At 48.5% G+C, this 19,478-nt stretch overlaps 2 protein-coding genes across 2 annotated transcripts; one reads left to right on the top strand and one right to left on the bottom strand.

Annotated features, from left to right (window-relative positions):
• The first annotated feature begins 8,322 nt into the window (after positions 1 to 8,322).
• Positions 8,323 to 10,990, top strand: LOC136049800 (olfactory receptor 14C36-like). The gene is made up of 2 exons (XM_065738294.1): positions 8,323 to 8,904; positions 10,793 to 10,990. Exons 1-2 carry the CDS (start codon positions 8,323 to 8,325, stop codon positions 10,988 to 10,990), a joined length of 780 nt encoding a protein of 259 aa, XP_065594366.1.
• A 7,909-nt stretch (positions 10,991 to 18,899) lies between these two features.
• LOC136049799 (olfactory receptor 14C36-like) lies at positions 18,900 to 19,478 on the bottom strand (the record flags this gene model as incomplete). Its single annotated transcript, XM_065738293.1, has 1 exon — positions 18,900 to 19,478. A coding segment is annotated over exon 1 (579 nt), but the record flags the coding sequence as incomplete, so codon positions are not given.

Raw genomic sequence — 19,478 nt, 5'->3', positions numbered from 1 at the left:
CCTGAACACCTGGTAATTCCTGGTAAATTGGCTCACAGTGCTTTTTTTTTTTTTTTTTTTTTTTTAACTCTTTTTTCTGACTGCCAGACTTCTGTCTGGAACATGTAACAACTCTTCTAGACAGAAGCTTAAAACAACAGCTTTGTACAATAACATAGGACCATAAAGTGCTGTTACTGAAACAGCCCCAGACAAGGCTACAAGACTAAAAGAAGCTGAAGACAGGTCAGCTACTAGAAGCAGATCTTATTTATGATTCAAAGTAGCCATGAAACTTCTGTTTAAATAAAAAAAAAAAAACCACCACATCTGATGTAAGCACCTTTAACTTTCACAGCTGTGTCCTAAGTGCAGGGCCTCCAGCTTTTTGATAATACATCAGAGATTCCAAAGGGGCAGAGAAGTTCTTTAGTCACTCAGAACGGGAATAGCCTTGCTATTTATCAGTGAGCATTTATAAAGCGAGCTGTGTCCTGCAGCCTTCAGCTTAAGGTCAGTAGGAGCACTAGCTGCTCCAAAAGCTGCAGGACCTGGCCTGGGGCAGATAGCTGGCAGTGCAGCTCACTCAGACAAGCAGCTCTCAGGGCTGTGCTCTGATGCTGCAGCAGGGAAGCCCTCAGCTGGAGCAGAGGTTATTCCCTGTTGAAGAAACTTACAGTCTGCAGCCTGACATGCAATAGTATGTCCCAGATTTAGTGAACCCTCCAGGAAAAGTGGCTTCATTGCCTGCAGTGAGAGACTTACCTTGCCAAGGGCTGTGAGAATTGTTCCTGCGGTGAGCTCTCAGCCTGCTTATGTGCCACACAGCCTGAAAGCTCTCTTCCTTCTCTTCTCTCCCCTTCACGGGCAGTTCAAGTCCCTAGCCCTGCTGTGTGCTGCACGAGTGCTGCTCCTGGGCACAGCTGTCTCTCTGCAGCACTGCCCACTCATAGAAGCTCCATGTGTCCCAGGTGCCCCACTCAGCAGAGGATGTGATTTCTTCTTCCCAGTCATCTCCCCTGAGATGTCCTGGGGATTCCAGGGCTGACAGCTCCTGAAAGGCAGCGGGATCATCACTGCAATACATACTTCAAAGTCAGATCAGTTAATCACCACATGTCCACTAGATTCCAGGAGCATGGTTGGACACGTTTGCACATGAGAATAGCAGATGTCCAATCTGGAAACCTCTGCTCGTGGCATGTATGACAAAGGGGACAGATCAGGACAGGGAGGGGTTGGCTTCCCTTATACAGCCCAGTGATTCAGCTGAGGCAGTGCTGATTCAGCTGATATTGACACCTCCTTCCTGAGCATCAGTTGGAGCCAGAAGGAGGTATGCTTGGCCATCCTAAATGCCACCAGAACCCTGTGCCTTTTGCACCCATCCCCATGGAGCATGTAGTGTTATTCCACTGACCAAATGGATGAGCTCACAAAAGAAGAGCCGGATCTTCCTCTCTGCTCCATCTGTGGCATACTGGGGAGTTGAAGGCATTACAAAGCTATGACACATCTCCATTCTTTCTGTGATGACACTTGAGTTTGCTCTGGGCTCTCATTTTAAAGGCATCAGAAGAAGCCTAAGGATATGTCTGTTCCCAGTTGACAGGAAGGTGGCAAAAAAGGTTGTTCCAGTTTTAAAGAAGAGCAAGAAAGAAGACCACAACAATTAAGGACCTGTCAGTGTCACTTCAGTGCCAGGTAAAATTATGGTTAAAGTGATGTAGGGAGTTATTGAAAAACAGTTGTTTATGGTCACAGCCAACTCTGGTTCACGAGGGGAAGATCCTGTTTAACTTCATGTCCTTTGGTGACATGGTCACCCATGTAGTTGATCAAGGGAAGCCAGTTGATGTTATATGTTAGGATTTCAGTAGAGCATTTGTTTCCCACATTATCCTTCTAGAAAAATGGTCTGGCATATGGAGAGATAGAAATGCACTGTGATATGTGAGCGTTTGGCTGAAGGGTCAGTAAAATAACCCAGTGGGCTATTGTAAATGGGGTTCCATCAGCTTGGCAAGTGGTCACTAACAGGGATTCCCAGGGCTGTGTTTTAGAGCCACTTCACTTTGATGTTTTCATCACCGGCTTACATGAAGAACTAGAAGAGTTTTTCAGGAAATTTGCTGATGATTTTGGATCGGGTGGAGCTGTTGACTCCACTGAAGGTGCATAGGCCTTGCAGAGAGATGTGGATGACTTAGAGAGCTGGCCAATCACCAACCACTTGAAGTGAAACAAGAACAAGTGCCTGATTCTGCACCTGGGTATGGGACACTGGAGAGTGGTTCTGCTGACAGGGATTTGGGAGTCTTGATCAACAGCAAATTGAACGTGAGTCAGCAGTGTGCCCACTCAGCCAGGAAGGCCAACCTTCCTTTGAGGAGCAATGAGGACAGCAGTACTAGACAGGTAAGGGAAGCAGTTGCCCTGCTCTGCTCTGCGGTGCTGTGGCCTCACCTGGAGCATTGGTTGCACTTCTGGGCAATGCAAAGCATAAAGGACATAGAACTATTGGAGAGTGTTCAAAGGAGGGCACTGGAAGAGGCCTCCTAGGGAAGTGGTTACAGCACCAAAATTGCTGGAGTTCAAGAAGCAAGACAACACCCTCAGTCATATGGTCTGTTATTTTGGATGGTCACACAGAGCCAGAACTTGGACTCAATGATCCTTGTGGGTCCTTTCTATTGCAGGATATTCTAGGATTCTGTGATAGTGGATATGAGCACGGTGATGTTGGAGTCACTGTGCTGTCACAGTGCACAGGAGCTCAGTGACAAGAGCCATGTGACAACAGTCTTGGTGGTATGGACATCAGTGATGTCAGAATTACTGAGTTGTTGCAGTGGTCTGTATTACAGTGATGCCAGAGTCACTGGGCTGTCACAGCAGGCAGGAGTGTGTTGATGTTGGAGTTACAGCACAGAGATGCCAGAGTCACAGTGCTGTGAAGGAGAGATAAGGAGTGATGACACATCAATACAGACTGGGGGCTGATCTGCAGGAAAGGAGCTCTGCACATGAGTTAGCATCAAACATGGCATCCCCAGAGCCAAACTCTCCCAGTGAGGCTGTGGTGCCTCCACCTCGGGCCCGAGAGATATGAAGTTCAAAGGTTCATTGTGGTTGACTACTGCTTGTTCAGACTGGGCCCTTCTCACATCCAAATCCTGTGATGAGACACATTGCCCATGTGGGAACTGGGCCTCACAACATCTTGCACCCCACACAGAGAGCTGATGTCCGCTTGTCTTTCACTTGATATCACACAAACCTCCATCCCTATGCCACAGGAAGGTCCCTGAGCCAACATGAGGGACAGGATCTCCCTTCCAATGCTCTGGGGATCAGGGCTCGGCCTTTCTGCTTCGTGAGACAACAAAGGGTTTTCTCAGCATCACAGCCACCATCACAGTCCCTTTGTCAGCCTGTAACCATGACTTCCAATGATCTGCTCCAACAAGTCCCTGGCGAGGCTGTGTTGATAATGGCCCTCCGTGGGGCCTATTATTACTCCGAAGTCACTGCTACTTCTGACTTTAACTTCTTGAGCTCTTTCTGCTAACTTCTCTCTGCACTGGATGTTGATGGACTCAGCAGCTAATTTCCCCTGGGGCCCATTACAGTCTAAAGAGCCCTCGTGTGCCCTGTGCCTTCCTGTCATCTTCTTCAAGTGTTCAGAACTTGTACAGCAAGTTGGAGAAGTGTCTGGAGACAGTCTAAAGATGAAGAGGCTCATGAACATCTAATAGGCCAAATTGTTTATTTAATTACAGTCTGGCTTCAAAAAGAATTTGGAGCGGCACTCAGCAATGGATGTTGATCCAGGATGTCCCCGAATGTTCTGATACTGTGCAGACAAACATCCTCCTCAACTTTCCCACCCCATTTCTACTCACATTGGCCCCATAGGGAATGCATGCCTTTTCCTCTGAAGTCACCCTCTCAGTGTTAAACCTCCTTTGCACGGACTCCATCTTGCTTTCCTTAGAGAACCAGCTGCACATGGACAAAGAAAGATTTTTTTTTTTTTTTTGTGAACAAACAGAAAGGAACACGATGCAATTGAATGAACAGTAAAACAGTCTTCAACTGCATGCCATGTCCAAGCTGCATCTCATAAAGCTTGTCTTTCACAGGGAACATTTGTATAAGAAATGAGTTAGACAGAGATAGGAAGGGATAGATATAAATACAGTTAAGGAGTTGTCAGAAGAGTTCATTTGACTTTGGACAGATGGATGGAGCAAGTTCCAAACTCCCTGATGGTCACGAAGCAGCCAGGGAATTGGGAGGTATCTGAGTGAAGACCGAGCAAGGGATGGGGGAAATCTGGAGAGCAGTGGGAAGAGCATGTGTCCAGACGACCTGCTGAAAACATGCCCTGACTTGTGGTCTTTTTTTTTTTTATTCTTTTTTTTGCAGTGTTACTGACATTAGCATCTTTCAAAAAGGAAAGAAGATCCATTTGTGCCTTGCACAGAGCCTGGTGCCCCCAAAACATCCTGCCCAGAACTGCCAGTGGCAGCCCTCAGGGTTTGCACTGACTGAGTCACACTGTGTACTCTTTTCATTTCCTCAGATCTTGTTTTAGATGGTCACACACAGCACAGGATGCTTCATGCCCTGTAAACATCTGCTCTCTTCCCATCAGCAGTCATCCATAGGGTCCCAAGATAAGCCAGGCTGGAAGAGAACCTGGGGGATGTCTGCAGCCCAACCTGTCAGAAAGAGGGACACACCATGAACCTGATGAATTTTGCAAGCCTCCATGGGCAGAGACTGCAGAGCCTCATTGGATGACATGCACCAATTCTTGTATCAGCTGGGTGTGAAAAAGGTGCTTTTCTGAAGCACAGGCCAAACCTCTCTTTTATCTCTCAACACGCACCATGGGGAAGGGCCTGGCTTTGTGCTCTCCATCACGTCCTCCAGGTTCTGGCAGGCTGCAGTGAGATTCCATTCAGCCTTCCCTTCTCCAGGCTGGACAGGCCCAGGTCCCTCAGCCTCTCCTCACACGTGAAGTGTTCAAACCCAGTCCTCTTGTTTGAGCCTTCCCAAGCCCCGTTCAGCTTGCTGACATCTTTCTTGTCTCGAGCATCTGAAATGGGAAGGCACTACTCTGGGTATTGCTTTCCCCCCTTCCAACCCAAGCCATTCAAGGATTCTGTGATTTCTGTCAGTCTCTTCCAACTCTGGATCCTGTTTCCTTAGGAGTTCACCTCTTCTTGCATCAGCATTTCCCAACTGTCTCTGACATTTAGGCTACCAAGAGGCCCAATCCAACTGATAAACAGTGAGATCAGGAAGGAAATGAGTATCAGTGATTTTTCCATGTCCTGTCTCACCAGGTTCCTTGCTCCGTTCTACGGTGGGCCCACAGTCTCCCTAGCCTTCCTTTTCTTGCCTACACATTTCTTTAAGCTCTACCTCCCTTTGATATGCCTGGACACGTTCAATTGCAGTGGAACTCTAGCTTTGCTAAACTAATCTCAGCAAGAACACTGGGAAAAATCTCTGCATTGCTCTGTTTGGGTTTGATCAGGGCGATCTTCCCCATTCCTGCAGGACTTCTGACATTGCTGCTTGGCTTTCTCTTCCTTGGAATGGACTTTTTCTACTTGGAAGTTCTGGTCCTTAGGTCGATAACACCTTTTTTTATCCTATTCCCCTCAGAGCCTTACCTTGCCTTCCCGTACCCCACAGACATTTGAGGAAGCCAAGCTGTGTTCTGCTGAAGCCCAAAGTTGTGAGCTTCTCTTTTGCCCTCTCTACAGACACCTGAGCTCCACCATGCCATGGCCACTGCAGCCCAGGACGCCTTTGACCTTCACATTCCTCACAAACCCTCCTTGCTGGTGAGTATGAGATCCAGCAGAGCACCTCTTCTCTTTAGTTCTTCTTAGCTTGGTCATGAAGCTGTCAGCTGTGCTCTCCAGGGATCTTCTGGATGGCTTATGCCCTGCTGTGCTGTCTCTCCAGAAGATGCTGGAGTGAGTATAGCCCCTGACTGTGACAAGGGCCTCAAAATGTGAGGCTCCTGTTTGTCTTTTTAGGTCCCCTTCCTCTTGTTCTTCCTGATCAGGAAACCAGTAACATGCACTGCTGGTCTCCTCTTTAAGCCATTTCCATCAGTTCACAGTGGGATCCTCTGCCCTCTCCAGGCAGAGCTCAGTGTGCTCTCACATAGAGAGCAGTAGCCTATCCTTGTCTTCCTTGACCACCCCCTGTGAAGAGTCCTTATCCCTCTTTTTCATAGCTTCACAGGTGGGAACCATCCTGCCATGTTTCTGTGATCCAAGAAGATCCTAGGTCTGCAAATGCAAAAAGATTTCTAGCTCAAGGAGTTCATAGTTTTGGTGTTCTCCTTAGTGTAAAGACACTTTAGAAAGCTTTCCATTCCCAAAGCATCACTGGATGTATCCTGGCTGGATCCTGTGTCTACACAATGGTAGTGGTGCTCAGAAGGTGGCACGCGGGCAATAGAGCCATTGTGGGGCTTGGAGCTGTCCAGCCAGCACCAACACTCCTAGGGCATGGCTTTCCTGAAGGTGCTGTGCTGCATTTTGCCAGCTGGCTGTGGGTGTGCTGGAGACCCGAGGGAACTGCCATTCAAAAGAGAGCCCAGAACAAACTCAGGTGTCATCATTGAAGGAGCATAGGTGTGTCCTAGCTTTGTAATGCCTTGAACTCCAGAATATGGCACAGATGGAGCAGAGACAATGACCTGGCTCTTACGCTGAGCTCATCCATTCGGTCAGCGGTATAACTCGGCATGCTCCAAGGGGACAGGTGAAAAATGATACTCTCAGGTGTCCTAAAATCAGAGCTCTGGTGTCATTTAGGATGGCCAAGAATACTCCCATTCACATTTGGCCCCCAGATAATGCTCAGAAAGGAGGTGGCTATCTCTGAGGTTGTCTACCACAGCTTGCAGGCAGTGTTGCCCACATCTAGGAGCACCCCAGGCACCTTGTTCATCAGCAATTGTCTGTAAGTGAGCAAGTGACTCTCCTGAAATTTTTACACATGGATGGTGGTGAGGCTCTGGAACAGACTGCCCAAGGAGGTGGTGGATGCCCCATCCATGGAGGCATTCAAGGCCATGTTGGATGGGTTGTTGGACAACATGATCTGGGGGTTGGCAAGGCTGCGCATGGCAGGGGGGTTGGGAGTGAGTGACTTTAATGCCCCTTCCAACCTAAGCCATTCTACGTCTCCATTATGTGTGATTCTGTGATCATCCAGCAGCCTTTCAGAAGCTGTTGGCCATGGAGACTCATGGACATCTCCAGGGAGATGGGGAGAAGAAAATCACATCCTCTCCCGCTGAGTTGGGCTGGTCCCCTGGGACACAAGGAGCTCATACAAGCGGGCAGAGCTGCAGAGAAACAGCTGTGCCCGGGAGCAGTTTCTGTGCACCACGTATTAATGCTGGGGGCATGATCTGCAGGTGACGGGGAGAAGAGAGAAAGGAGAGGGAACTTACAGGATGTGTGGGATGTGAGCAGGCTGTGAGCTCACTGGAGCAGCATTACTCACAGCCTTTAACACAGTAAGTCTCTCGCTTCAGGCAATGCAGCTGCTTTTCCTGGAGGGATCAGTAAATCGGGGATATCTCATGGCAGCTCAGGCTGCAATCGCTCGTTGTTTCTTTCTCATGGAAAAAGACCTGCTCCATCTGAGGGCTTCCCTGCTGCAACGTCAGAACACAGCCCTGAGGGCTGCGTGTGCCAGGACGGCTGCAGGCTGTGCTGCTGGGGGTGCAGCCGGGTGCCCAGGGCTGTCGTGCAGAGCAGGGTCCCTGCTGTGCCCCAGGGGCTGTGCCGGGGCAGGGACTCTGCCGCCTGCCAGGCTCAGCACTCAGCCTGCCCGGGGAGCTGCCCAGGGTGCTGTGGGGAGACGTGTGGGCAGGGCAGGGGACTTCTGCTGCCACAGCTGCTGTCTGGGGCGGGGCATCACAGCTCCACTGCACCCCAGAATGTTTCCAAGGGTGCTTTGCAAGAGGAGAGACAAGGCAGGGATTTTCCATTTGCTGTTCTTAGGGAAGGGGAAAGGGTTGGAGGCAGGAATCTGAAAGGAGCTGGGAAATAGCAACACATCTCTGAGAATCCTGCATTGCTCCTTTCTCAATCTGCCGTTCTGTGAACAGTCTCCTAAGATGCTTTCAGCCTTCCCTCTCCAAACCTAATTGCACAGAGTTTGGAATGAGAGCTCTGAGTGCAGATGGGGTAATGGTATGGGATGTGGAAACTGATTGTCTCTGAGGATGGTCTTGATTTGTCATTATCTTCTGCACTCCTAACAGCAACTCCACGCCCAGGAACAGCAGAGCAGATGCCCAACAGCAGCTCCATCAGCGAGTTCCTCCTGCTGGCATTGGCAGACACGCGGCAGCTGCAGCTCCTGCACTTCTGGCTCTTCCTGGGCATCTACCTGGCTGCCCTCCTGGGCAACGGCCTCATCAGCACAGCCGTAGCCTGCGACCAGCGCCTGCACACACCCATGTACTTCTTCCTCCTCAACCTCGCCCTCCTCGACCTGGGCTGCATCTCCACCACTCTCCCCAAAGCCATGGCCAATGCCCTCTGGGACACCAGGGCCATCTCCTACGCAGGATGTGCTGCACAGGTCTTTTTCTTTTTGTTTTTGTTTTCAGCAGAGTATTCCCTTCTCACAGTCATGGCCTATGACCGCTTTGTTGCCATCTGCAAGCCCCTGCACTACGGGACCCTCCTGGGCAGCAGAGCTTGTGCCACCATGGCTGCAGCTGCCTGGGGCACTGGGTTTTTCTTTTCCCTGCTGCACACTGCCAATACATTTTCTATACCACTGTGCCAGGGCAATGCCGTGGACCAGTTTTTTTGTGAAATTCCACAGATCCTCAAGCTCTCATGCTCGCAATCAGACTACCTCAGGGAAACTGGATTTATTGTGGTAAGTGTTCTTGTCATATTTGGGTGCTTTGTATTCATAGTGCTGTCCTACGTGCACATTTTCAGGGCTGTGCTGAGGATGCCCTCTGAGCAAGGCCGGCAAAAAGCCTTCTCCATGTGCCTCCCTCACCTGGCCGTGGTTTCCCTGTTTGTGGGCACGGACTTCTTTGCCTACCTGAATCCCCCTTCCCTGTTCTCCCCATCCCTGAACCTGGTGGTGTCATTTTTGTACTCAGTAGTGCCTCCAACACTGAACCCCCTCATCTACAGCATGAGGAACCACGAACTCAAGGATGCAGTGGGGAAAATGATGGCAAGGACACATTTCAGGAGGGATTAACTTCTCATCTTTCTCTACAAATGACTCACTGTTGTTTCTGTAGCAGGCTCATATTATGCCTTTTCACCTTTAAAATGCTTATTTATTTCTATTAATTGATACATTTTTTTTTGCTGTTCATTTATATGTGTGAGCGTGTAATAAATATTATTGGTTATTATTCCTAAACATGCGTTTGGATTCTGTCTGCTTCTACTGAGGCATCACGCTGCTCTCTATCTCCTGGAGCCCATACGAATTCTGGGTCAGTGCTGACTCTCACACAGCCTCTGTTCTTATCTCTGTATCTATAGAGAAATGAGATGCCAGCAGGCACTGTGGAGGTGATACAGGCTGGATTAGCAAAAGGGATGCACGTTTTAGCCTACGGACCAATAGATTAGTTCATCAAAAGGAATCCAATTGTGCTTATCCTGAAACTTTTTCTTGGGTTGCATATAAATTGTTTTGACTTATAGTGCACCAAATTAGAAAGTTGCTCGTTACGTTATAACAAGCAATGGGAATTTGCCATACTGGGGAGAAAAGAGCTAGCAGGTCATGCAGAGGGCACTGTGTTGAGGAGGAAAATGAAATAAAAGGGAGGAAGTAGGTGCTGTAGGAAGGAGGATGTGAGGAGTCAGGGGCTGTGCTGAGGGCACACCTCCGTAGCCCTGCATGCATGCTGCCCCATGCGGTGCCTGCACAGAGCTCCCAGGGGCTGCCTGAGGGGTGGTGGAGCCGGGCTGTCCTGCAGAGGGGAATGGACACGGAGACACTGTGCTGAAAGGCTGGGGCCCCAAAATCACCCCGGAACTCAGCAACCCCAGATGTGCTGTGCTCACCTTGCCTGGCTCTGCTGCTCTCTCACTGCCCCTCCTCAACAGGACAGGGGGGAAATAAATTAAACAGCTCTCAGGTAGAGACAAAAAGCACCTTATTTTTTCCTTGCTTAGAGCCTAATGATAACAAATGTTGTGTATTAATGGCTGAAATGGAAGTGATTTGCTATGTTTGTATTTCAGTTTTGTTGTCTCACATCCTGACCTTTTCTTTAACATGGAACAATAATAACTTCCTAAATTAGCCCTGTGTACAAGTTAGTTATTGCTGTTCTTACTGTCCGACCCACACTGTTGTGTCACTGTAGAGCTGGGAACGATTCACCTCTCAATGCTTTGGACATCTGCTGAACTGCAGACACTGTCAGTCACAGTGCTCTGGATTCCTAAGTGAAGGTTGCTAAGTTACAGAAACACTCTTATCTACCAGGTGCCAGCTGCAGGTACTGCAAGGCAAAGAAACAATTTAATGAACAATTTAATTGTATGTGCTATAAAAAGATGTGTTTTACTGTAACACAACCTTAGTTCTGAGATTCACCTGTACTTCTGAAAGGCCTCTGGCATGGTCCCACATCACTTCCTTATCTCTATGAAGAGATATGAGAGATGGATTTGAAGGGAGGACACTTCATTGGATGATAAATTGGTTGGAAGGTCGCAGCCAAAGGGCTGTGAGAAAGGGCTCTCAGGTAAATGGTTTCCAGCAGCTAGAGGCCAATCACAAGGGGTGTCCCCGGGGGTCATCCTTGGGACCAGAGCTCTTCAATGTCTTTATCAGTGGCATGGATGATGAGATAGAGTGCACCCTGTCCAAGTATGCTGATGACAACAAGCTGAGTGGTGCAGTTTTAACAACAGAATTAAGAGATGCCATCCAGAGGGAGCTAGACAGGCTTGAAAAGTGAGCCCAAGGAAACATCATTCAACAAGATCATGTGCAAGGTTTTGCACTTGTGTGGGTACAGTCTCTGATATGAGTACAGACCAGGAGAACTCCTTGAGAGCAGCTCTGCAGGGAAGATCTTAGGGGTCCTGGTAGATGCAACCCTTAACATGAGCCAGCAGTGCACGCTTGCAGCCTGAGGCCAAGTGTACCCAATTATGCTCATCCTGAAACTTTTTCTTGGGTTGCTCTGGTTTCGCTTAGGATGGCCCTGAATACTCCCCTTTACATCTGGCCCCCAGCTGATGCTCAGAAAGGAGGTGGCTATCTCTGAGGTTGTCTGTCGCAGCTTCCAGACACTTTTGTGTAGGGGATCTTTGAAAAGAAGTGTAAGCAGTCCTTGCCATAACGTTAGCAGTTGTTTGAAAAGTAGCACACAAACAGAACAGAAACTGTGTAGAACAGCAGAAAGGCATTTACCAGCAAGAGGAAGATGCGTGCTTTGGCCACAGTCGCGACTAGATGAAACAACTGGAACAAACATAGCAGGTGCACGATCGTATACTGTGAACCAACCAGATCTTAGCACATATTGTCTTCCTGTGTATATATGTTTTGAGTTATTGCTTAATAAACAAACATTAGCTTGCAAAAAAAAAAAAAAGAAAGAAAAAAAAAAAGAAATAGCATCCAGCCCTCACAGTAACTGGTATTCCGTGTTTTTACTTATTGTTTTTTCAATTGTTGTATTGTAAATAACTTCTGCATGCCATAGTGAATGATGAAAAACATCTGGATTATCCACTGGATGGTATATGAGTAACAACACTGGTCATGGTATAACAAAAATGGGTGATTTTTCTGTGGTACCAATGTTGCCTTAAGAATTAGAATTATTAGATATTATTTAGGTTGCTGTGCGCTATTTTTTTTCTATTTTTAGTGATAGATTAAATATAAATTGTACAGGATTTATGTTTCCACTGCTGGAATCCACGGAAATAACTTTTTTAGTGTAGTCTTATCTTTTCATTATGATGTTATTAGCCTATCAATTAGCTTTTTCTTAGTTTGTCAAGGCAAAACCAGGAAAGGAATCCCAGACGAAACCAGGAAAGGAATCCCAGACAAAGGGATGACACTGTACTGTAGAATGATTCACTCTCTTTCATCCACTAATCAGAATTTTAAAAATATGACTATGCATAACTTGAGACAAAGACACACACTATCTTACTTCAATTTACCATATGATTCTAACAGAGAATGCTTGGGTATTGCCCAACAGATGTTTTAGTTCACTGATTCTTTCAATTGGCACCTATGTCAGGGGCCTTTAGAAGAACGATCTTGGGAAGGAACAATTACCTGCCATGAGAGAAAAGGTCTAGGAGGAGAAGCGGTTCACTGATTAAGTGCATGTTTTCTCCTTTGCCACAAGTGGACATGCCCTCTATTGCAATAGCAAGTAAAAAACCTTTGTTGCTTCACCAAGATCTTTGCCTGATAACAATTGATTGATTCTGAGCTTTTCTTGTGCAAGAAAACATGAGGGAGGTGTGGGGATAGAGGGGAGAGTGGAGACAGAGGGGGGAATGTGGGGATATGGGGCACAGAGACCCCATTCCCTCCCAAATGGGGGCCTCAGCAGAGCTTTTGGTTTCGCAGGACCCCAGTGCTGCCCGTTGGCTGAAGCCGTGGGTACAGCTCTCAGCACTTGGGGTTGGTGGGTGCCTGCTCCCATGGCGTGTTTGGGGCTGGCTTGCGGAACCTGGGACCTGGCACTGCAGTGGAGAGCGACTTCGTGTCTGAGCATGCCCTCCCTGGGCCGGAGGTTGTAGCCACATGCTAGGGAGGGCCTCAAGGACTCTGACTTTCCCTGTCTGGCCAAGTCTGGGGCAGCATTACGGCAGCTCCCATGGTGCTCTCGGAGCTCATTAAAGCTATTTTCAATTCGAGATAAACGTGGGGAGATTCTCCCATGGTCTGTCCCATACCGTCTGGACAGGCTGCTGCTGTCAGGCACACGGGATCCACGATCTGGCTCTGATGGTGCCTGGCTGGTGGTGCTGGAAGTACTGCTCTCTAGTGCCGGGGAGCCTTGGGATGGCCCCAGTCCCTGCTGGCTGGTGGTGCTGAAGTCTGTAAGGGAGGCAGGAAGATGAGCAGGATTGAACTCCTGCCTGGGGATGGGATTGACTCCCACCTCTCCAGGGTAAAGGGACATAAGCAAGGCCGCCCTGAGCATGCAGCACACAGCTGTTTGCCTCTTACTGGTGCCCTCTCCAGCGCAGGCATTGTACTCCCAGGTGGAGGTGCTCTCACTCAAGTTGGAGCAGCACCGATGGGTGCCCTGTGCAGCGCAGGAGTGCAGAGCAGCAGCTCCCAGGGCATGGGGAAACAAATGGGTTGTGGACATGAGGACTAATTGACCTGAGCCAGAGAGTGCCTGGCACGGCTCTGCTGCTCAGTCCATGCTCCCCAACCCTGCACTGAGGCTGTGATCCCATGCAGAGCCCCAGAGGGCTGCTGAGGTAACTCACCCCGCTCCCTCTCCCTGCTCCCTGCCATGTGGGTAACAGCACTCGCTGGCATTGCAGCGCTCGTGCCTCTCTGGTAGTGATGCATATGCATCATTGTCCTCCCACGTTGGCCTCCTGTCAGAGAAGGGAGGGAACGTCATGAGCACCCACTACGCCAGAAATAAAACTAATCCATGGCATCCCTCCTCCTCCACCCAATCCCCAGCTCCAGCTTCCCAATGATGCTGAGGCCTGGTTTAATGGCAGCAAAGGGCCAGGCCTGCCGGGGTTGTCAGTCCCTGGGCAGGAACATCTCATGTATCCTCACATCTTGGGAACTGGCTGAAAGACACCAACCTGACTGGGTTTCAGATCCCCAGGATGAGCATTTCTGCAATAAACTTGTCCCTGTCTCTGCAGAGGGGACACTGGAAGCAATAAATTCCAGCGCACATGGCCTGTTTCTGCAGCAGAAACACAAGTAGCATCAGCGTGAGCGGGACCTGATGCTGCTAAGCTCCCGCCGTTCCCACGGGGCAAGGGAAGGGCTCTTACCTGGACGCAGGCCCGGTGGGACCAGGTGTGTTTGCAGGATGGGCACACCATGGTGCCATATGAGCCACAGTCCTTGACAAATTCAGCAAGAAAAGAGAGATGCATAAGCAGAAAAAGAGCTGTACTAGCAGAAGAGCAAAAAGTTACAATTTAGGGTGAGGTAAGAAACTGCTTGCTGCCAACAAATCAGAGAAGAAACTTAGGTGCATGACTGCCTCATGCTAACCCCTTCCCAATTGATTATGGAGGTGTTACATGTGATTCACACCTGCAAACAATCAGGAGTATGCTTTGTATTCTTTAAGAGTTGTATTTTTTTCCTATAAACTGTCACTGTTATCACTCTGATAAAGTGGCAGAGTCCGTTCTTTTTCTGCTGACAGCACACGGCCATCCAGCAGCATCAGTAGGGCTGGCTGTTGATGTTCTGTTCAAAGTAGCGAGGAATGTGTCTTGACACCTCCCAGCAGCCTGCCAGAGCCAGAGCCAGAGCCTGGGGCTCCTTTGTGTTCCTCTGCCCTCCTCGCAGCACTTCTCACCTTGCCCACCCCTCCCATCTTCCCGCAGGTCCTTCTGCTGGGAGCACCGCCCGCAGCAGGCAGTGGAGGCAGTGCCAGTGCAGGACACCATGTGCATCATCTGCATGGACCCCGTGGGGGACAGCAGCTCATATGGCACCATGGTGTGCCCATCCTGCAAACACACCTGGTCCCACCGGGCCTGCGTCCAGGTAAGAGCCCTTCCCTTGCCCCGTGGGAACGGCGGGAGCTTAGCTTAGCCTGTCCAGACGGTATGGGACAGACCATGGGAGAATCTCCCCACGTTTATCTCGAATTGAAAATAGCTTTAATGAGCTCCGAGAGCACCATGGGAGCTGCCGTAATGCTGCCCCAGACTTGGCCAGACAGGGAAAGTCAGAGTCCTTGAGGCCCTCCCTAGCATGTGGCTACAACCTCCGGCCCAGGGAGGGCATGCTCAGACACGAAGTCGCTCTCCACTGCAGTGCCAGGTCCCAGGTTCCGCAAGCCAGCCCCAAACACGCCATGGGAGCAGGCACCCACCAACCCCAAGTGCTGAGAGCTGTACCCACGGCTTCAGCCAACGGGCAGCACTGGGGTCCTGCGAAACCAAAAGCTCTGCTGAGGCCCCCATTTGGGAGGGAATGGGGTCTCTGTGCCCCATATCCCCACATTCCCCCCTCTGTCTCCACTCTCCCCTCTATCCCCACACCTCCCTCATGTTTTCTTGCACAAGAAAAGCTCAGAATCAATCAATTGTTATCAGGCAAAGATCTTGGTGAAGCAACAAAGGTTTTTTACTTGCTATTGCAATAGAGGGCATGTCCACTTGTGGCAAAGGAGAAAACATGCACTTAATCAGTGAACCGCTTCTCCTCCTAGACCTTTTCTCTCATGGCAGGTAATTGTTCCTTCCCAAGATCGTTCTTCTAAAGGCCCCTGACATAGGTGCCAATTGAAAGAATCAGTGAACTAAAACATCTGTTGGGCAATACCCAAGCATTCTCTGTTAGAATCATATGGTAAATTGAAGTAAGATAGTGTGTGTCTTTGTCTCAAGTTATGCATAGTCATATTTTTAAAATTCTGATTAGTGGATGAAAGAGAGTGAATCATTCTACAGTACAGTGTCATCCCTTTGTCTGGGATTCCTTTCCTGGTTTCGTCTGGGATTCCTTTCCTGGTTTTGCCTTGACAAACTAAGAAAAAGCTAATTGATAGGCTAATAACATCATAATGAAAAGATAAGACTACACTAAAAAAGTTATTTCCGTGGATTCCAGCAGTGGAAACATAAATCCTGTACAATTTATATTTAATCTATCACTAAAAATAGAAAAAAAATAGCGCACAGCAACCTAAATAATATCTAATAATTCTAATTCTTAAGGCAACATTGGTACCACAGAAAAATCACCCATTTTTGTTATACCATGACCAGTGTTGTTACTCATATACCATCCAGTGGATAATCCAGATGTTTTTCATCATTCACTATGGCATGCAGAAGTTATTTACAATACAACAATTGAAAAAACAATAAGTAAAAACACGGAATACCAGTTACTGTGAGGGCTGGATGCTATTTCTTTTTTTTTTTCTTTCTTTTTTTTTTTTTTGCAAGCTAATGTTTGTTTATTAAGCAATAACTCAAAACATATATACACAGGAAGACAATATGTGCTAAGATCTGGTTGGTTCACAGTATACGATCGTGCACCTGCTATGTTTGTTCCAGTTGTTTCATCTAGTCGCGACTGTGGCCAAAGCACGCATCTTCCTCTTGCTGGTAAATGCCTTTCTGCTGTTCTACACAGTTTCTGTTCTGTTTGTGTGCTACTTTTCAAACAACTGCTAACGTTATGGCAAGGACTGCTTACACTTCTTTTCAAAGATCCCCTACACAAAAGTGTCTGGAAGCTGCGACAGACAACCTCAGAGATAGCCACCTCCTTTCTGAGCATCAGCTGGGGGCCAGATGTAAAGGGGAGTATTCAGGGCCATCCTAAGCGAAACCAGAGCAACCCAAGAAAAAGTTTCAGGATGAGCATAATTGGGTACACTTGGCCTCAGGCTGCAAGCGTGCACTGCTGGCTCATGTTAAGGGTTGCATCTACCAGGACCCCTAAGATCTTCCCTGCAGAGCTGCTCTCAAGGAGTTCTCCTGGTCTGTACTCATATCAGAGACTGTACCCACACAAGTGCAAAACCTTGCACATGATCTTGTTGAATGATGTTTCCTTGGGCTCACTTTTCAAGCCTGTCTAGCTCCCTCTGGATGGCATCTCTTAATTCTGTTGTTAAAACTGCACCACTCAGCTTGTTGTCATCAGCATACTTGGACAGGGTGCACTCTATCTCATCATCCATGCCACTGATAAAGACATTGAAGAGCTCTGGTCCCAAGGATGACCCCCGGGGACACCCCTTGTGATTGGCCTCTAGCTGCTGGAAACCATTTACCTGAGAGCCCTTTCTCACAGCCCTTTGGCTGCGACCTTCCAACCAATTTATCATCCAATGAAGTGTCCTCCCTTCAAATCCATCTCTCATATCTCTTCATAGAGATAAGGAAGTGATGTGGGACCATGCCAGAGGCCTTTCAGAAGTACAGGTGAATCTCAGAACTAAGGTTGTGTTACAGTAAAACACATCTTTTTATAGCACATACAATTAAATTGTTCATTAAATTGTTTCTTTGCCTTGCAGTACCTGCAGCTGGCACCTGGTAGATAAGAGTGTTTCTGTAACTTAGCAACCTTCACTTAGGAATCCAGAGCACTGTGACTGACAGTGTCTGCAGTTCAGCAGATGTCCAAAGCATTGAGAGGTGAATCGTTCCCAGCTCTACAGTGACACAACAGTGTGGGTCGGACAGTAAGAACAGCAATAACTAACTTGTACACAGGGCTAATTTAGGAAGTTATTATTGTTCCATGTTAAAGAAAAGGTCAGGATGTGAGACAACAAAACTGAAATACAAACATAGCAAATCACTTCCATTTCAGCCATTAATACACAACATTTGTTATCATTAGGCTCTAAGCAAGGAAAAAATAAGGTGCTTTTTGTCTCTACCTGAGAGCTGTTTAATTTATTTCCCCCCTGTCCTGTTGAGGAGGGGCAGTGAGAGAGCAGCAGAGCCAGGCAAGGTGAGCACAGCACATCTGGGGTTGCTGAGTTCCGGGGTGATTTTGGGGCCCCAGCCTTTCAGCACAGTGTCTCCGTGTCCATTCCCCTCTGCAGGACAGCCCGGCTCCACCACCCCTCAGGCAGCCCCTGGGAGCTCTGTGCAGGCACCGCATGGGGCAGCATGCATGCAGGGCTACGGAGGTGTGCCCTCAGCACAGCCCCTGACTCCTCACATCCTCCTTCCTACAGCACCTACTTCCTCCCTTTTATTTCATTTTCCTCCTCAACACAGTGCCCTCTGCATGACCTGCTAGCTCTTTTCTCCCCAGTATGGCAAATTCCCATTGCTTGTTATAACGTAACGAGCAACTTTCTAATTTGGTGCACTATAAGTCAAAACAATTTATATGCAACCCAAGAAAAAGTTTCAGGATAAGCACAATTGGATTCCTTTTGATGAACTAATCTATTGGTCCGTAGGCTAAAACGTGCATCCCTTTTGCTAATCCAGCCTGTATCACCTCCACAGTGCCTGCTGGCATCTCATTTCTCTATAGATACAGAGATAAGAACAGAGGCTGTGTGAGAGTCAGCACTGACCCAGAATTCGTATGGGCTCCAGGAGATAGAGAGCAGCGTGATGCCTCAGTAGAAGCAGACAGAATCCAAACGCATGTTTAGGAATAATAACCAATAATATTTATTACACGCTCACACATATAAATGAACAGCAAAAAAAAATGTATCAATTAATAGAAATAAATAAGCATTTTAAAGGTGAAAAGGCATAATATGAGCCTGCTACAGAAACAACAGTGAGTCATTTGTAGAGAAAGATGAGAAGTTAATCCCTCCTGAAATGTGTCCTTGCCATCATTTTCCCCACTGCATCCTTGAGTTCGTGGTTCCTCATGCTGTAGATGAGGGGGTTCAGTGTTGGAGGCACTACTGAGTACAAAAATGACACCACCAGGTTCAGGGATGGGGAGAACAGGGAAGGGGGATTCAGGTAGGCAAAGAAGTCCGTGCCCACAAACAGGGAAACCACGGCCAGGTGAGGGAGGCACATGGAGAAGGCTTTTTGCCGGCCTTGCTCAGAGGGCATCCTCAGCACAGCCCTGAAAATGTGCACGTAGGACAGCACTATGAATACAAAGCACCCAAATATGACAAGAACACTTACCACAATAAATCCAGTTTCCCTGAGGTAGTCTGATTGCGAGCATGAGAGCTTGAGGATCTGTGGAATTTCACAAAAAAACTGGTCCACGGCATTGCCCTGGCACAGTGGTATAGAAAATGTATTGGCAGTGTGCAGCAGGGAAAAGAAAAACCCAGTGCCCCAGGCAGCTGCAGCCATGGTGGCACAAGCTCTGCTGCCCAGGAGGGTCCCGTAGTGCAGGGGCTTGCAGATGGCAACAAAGCGGTCATAGGCCATGACTGTGAGAAGGGAATACTCTGCTGAAAACAAAAACAAAAAGAAAAAGACCTGTGCAGCACATCCTGCGTAGGAGATGGCCCTGGTGTCCCAGAGGGCATTGGCCATGGCTTTGGGGAGAGTGGTGGAGATGCAGCCCAGGTCGAGGAGGGCGAGGTTGAGGAGGAAGAAGTACATGGGTGTGTGCAGGCGCTGGTCGCAGGCTACGGCTGTGCTGATGAGGCCGTTGCCCAGGAGGGCAGCCAGGTAGATGCCCAGGAAGAGCCAGAAGTGCAGGAGCTGCAGCTGCCGCGTGTCTGCCAATGCCAGCAGGAGGAACTCGCTGATGGAGCTGCTGTTGGGCAT

Source organism: Cyrtonyx montezumae, unplaced genomic scaffold (assembly GCF_038088225.1).
Source record: "Cyrtonyx montezumae isolate F1298 unplaced genomic scaffold, pur_monq_1.0 scaffold_22, whole genome shotgun sequence".
NCBI lineage: Eukaryota > Metazoa > Chordata > Aves > Galliformes > Odontophoridae > Cyrtonyx > Cyrtonyx montezumae.
The sequence above is the reverse complement of the archived record's forward strand: the minus strand, read 5'-3'. Positions and strand labels throughout refer to the sequence as shown.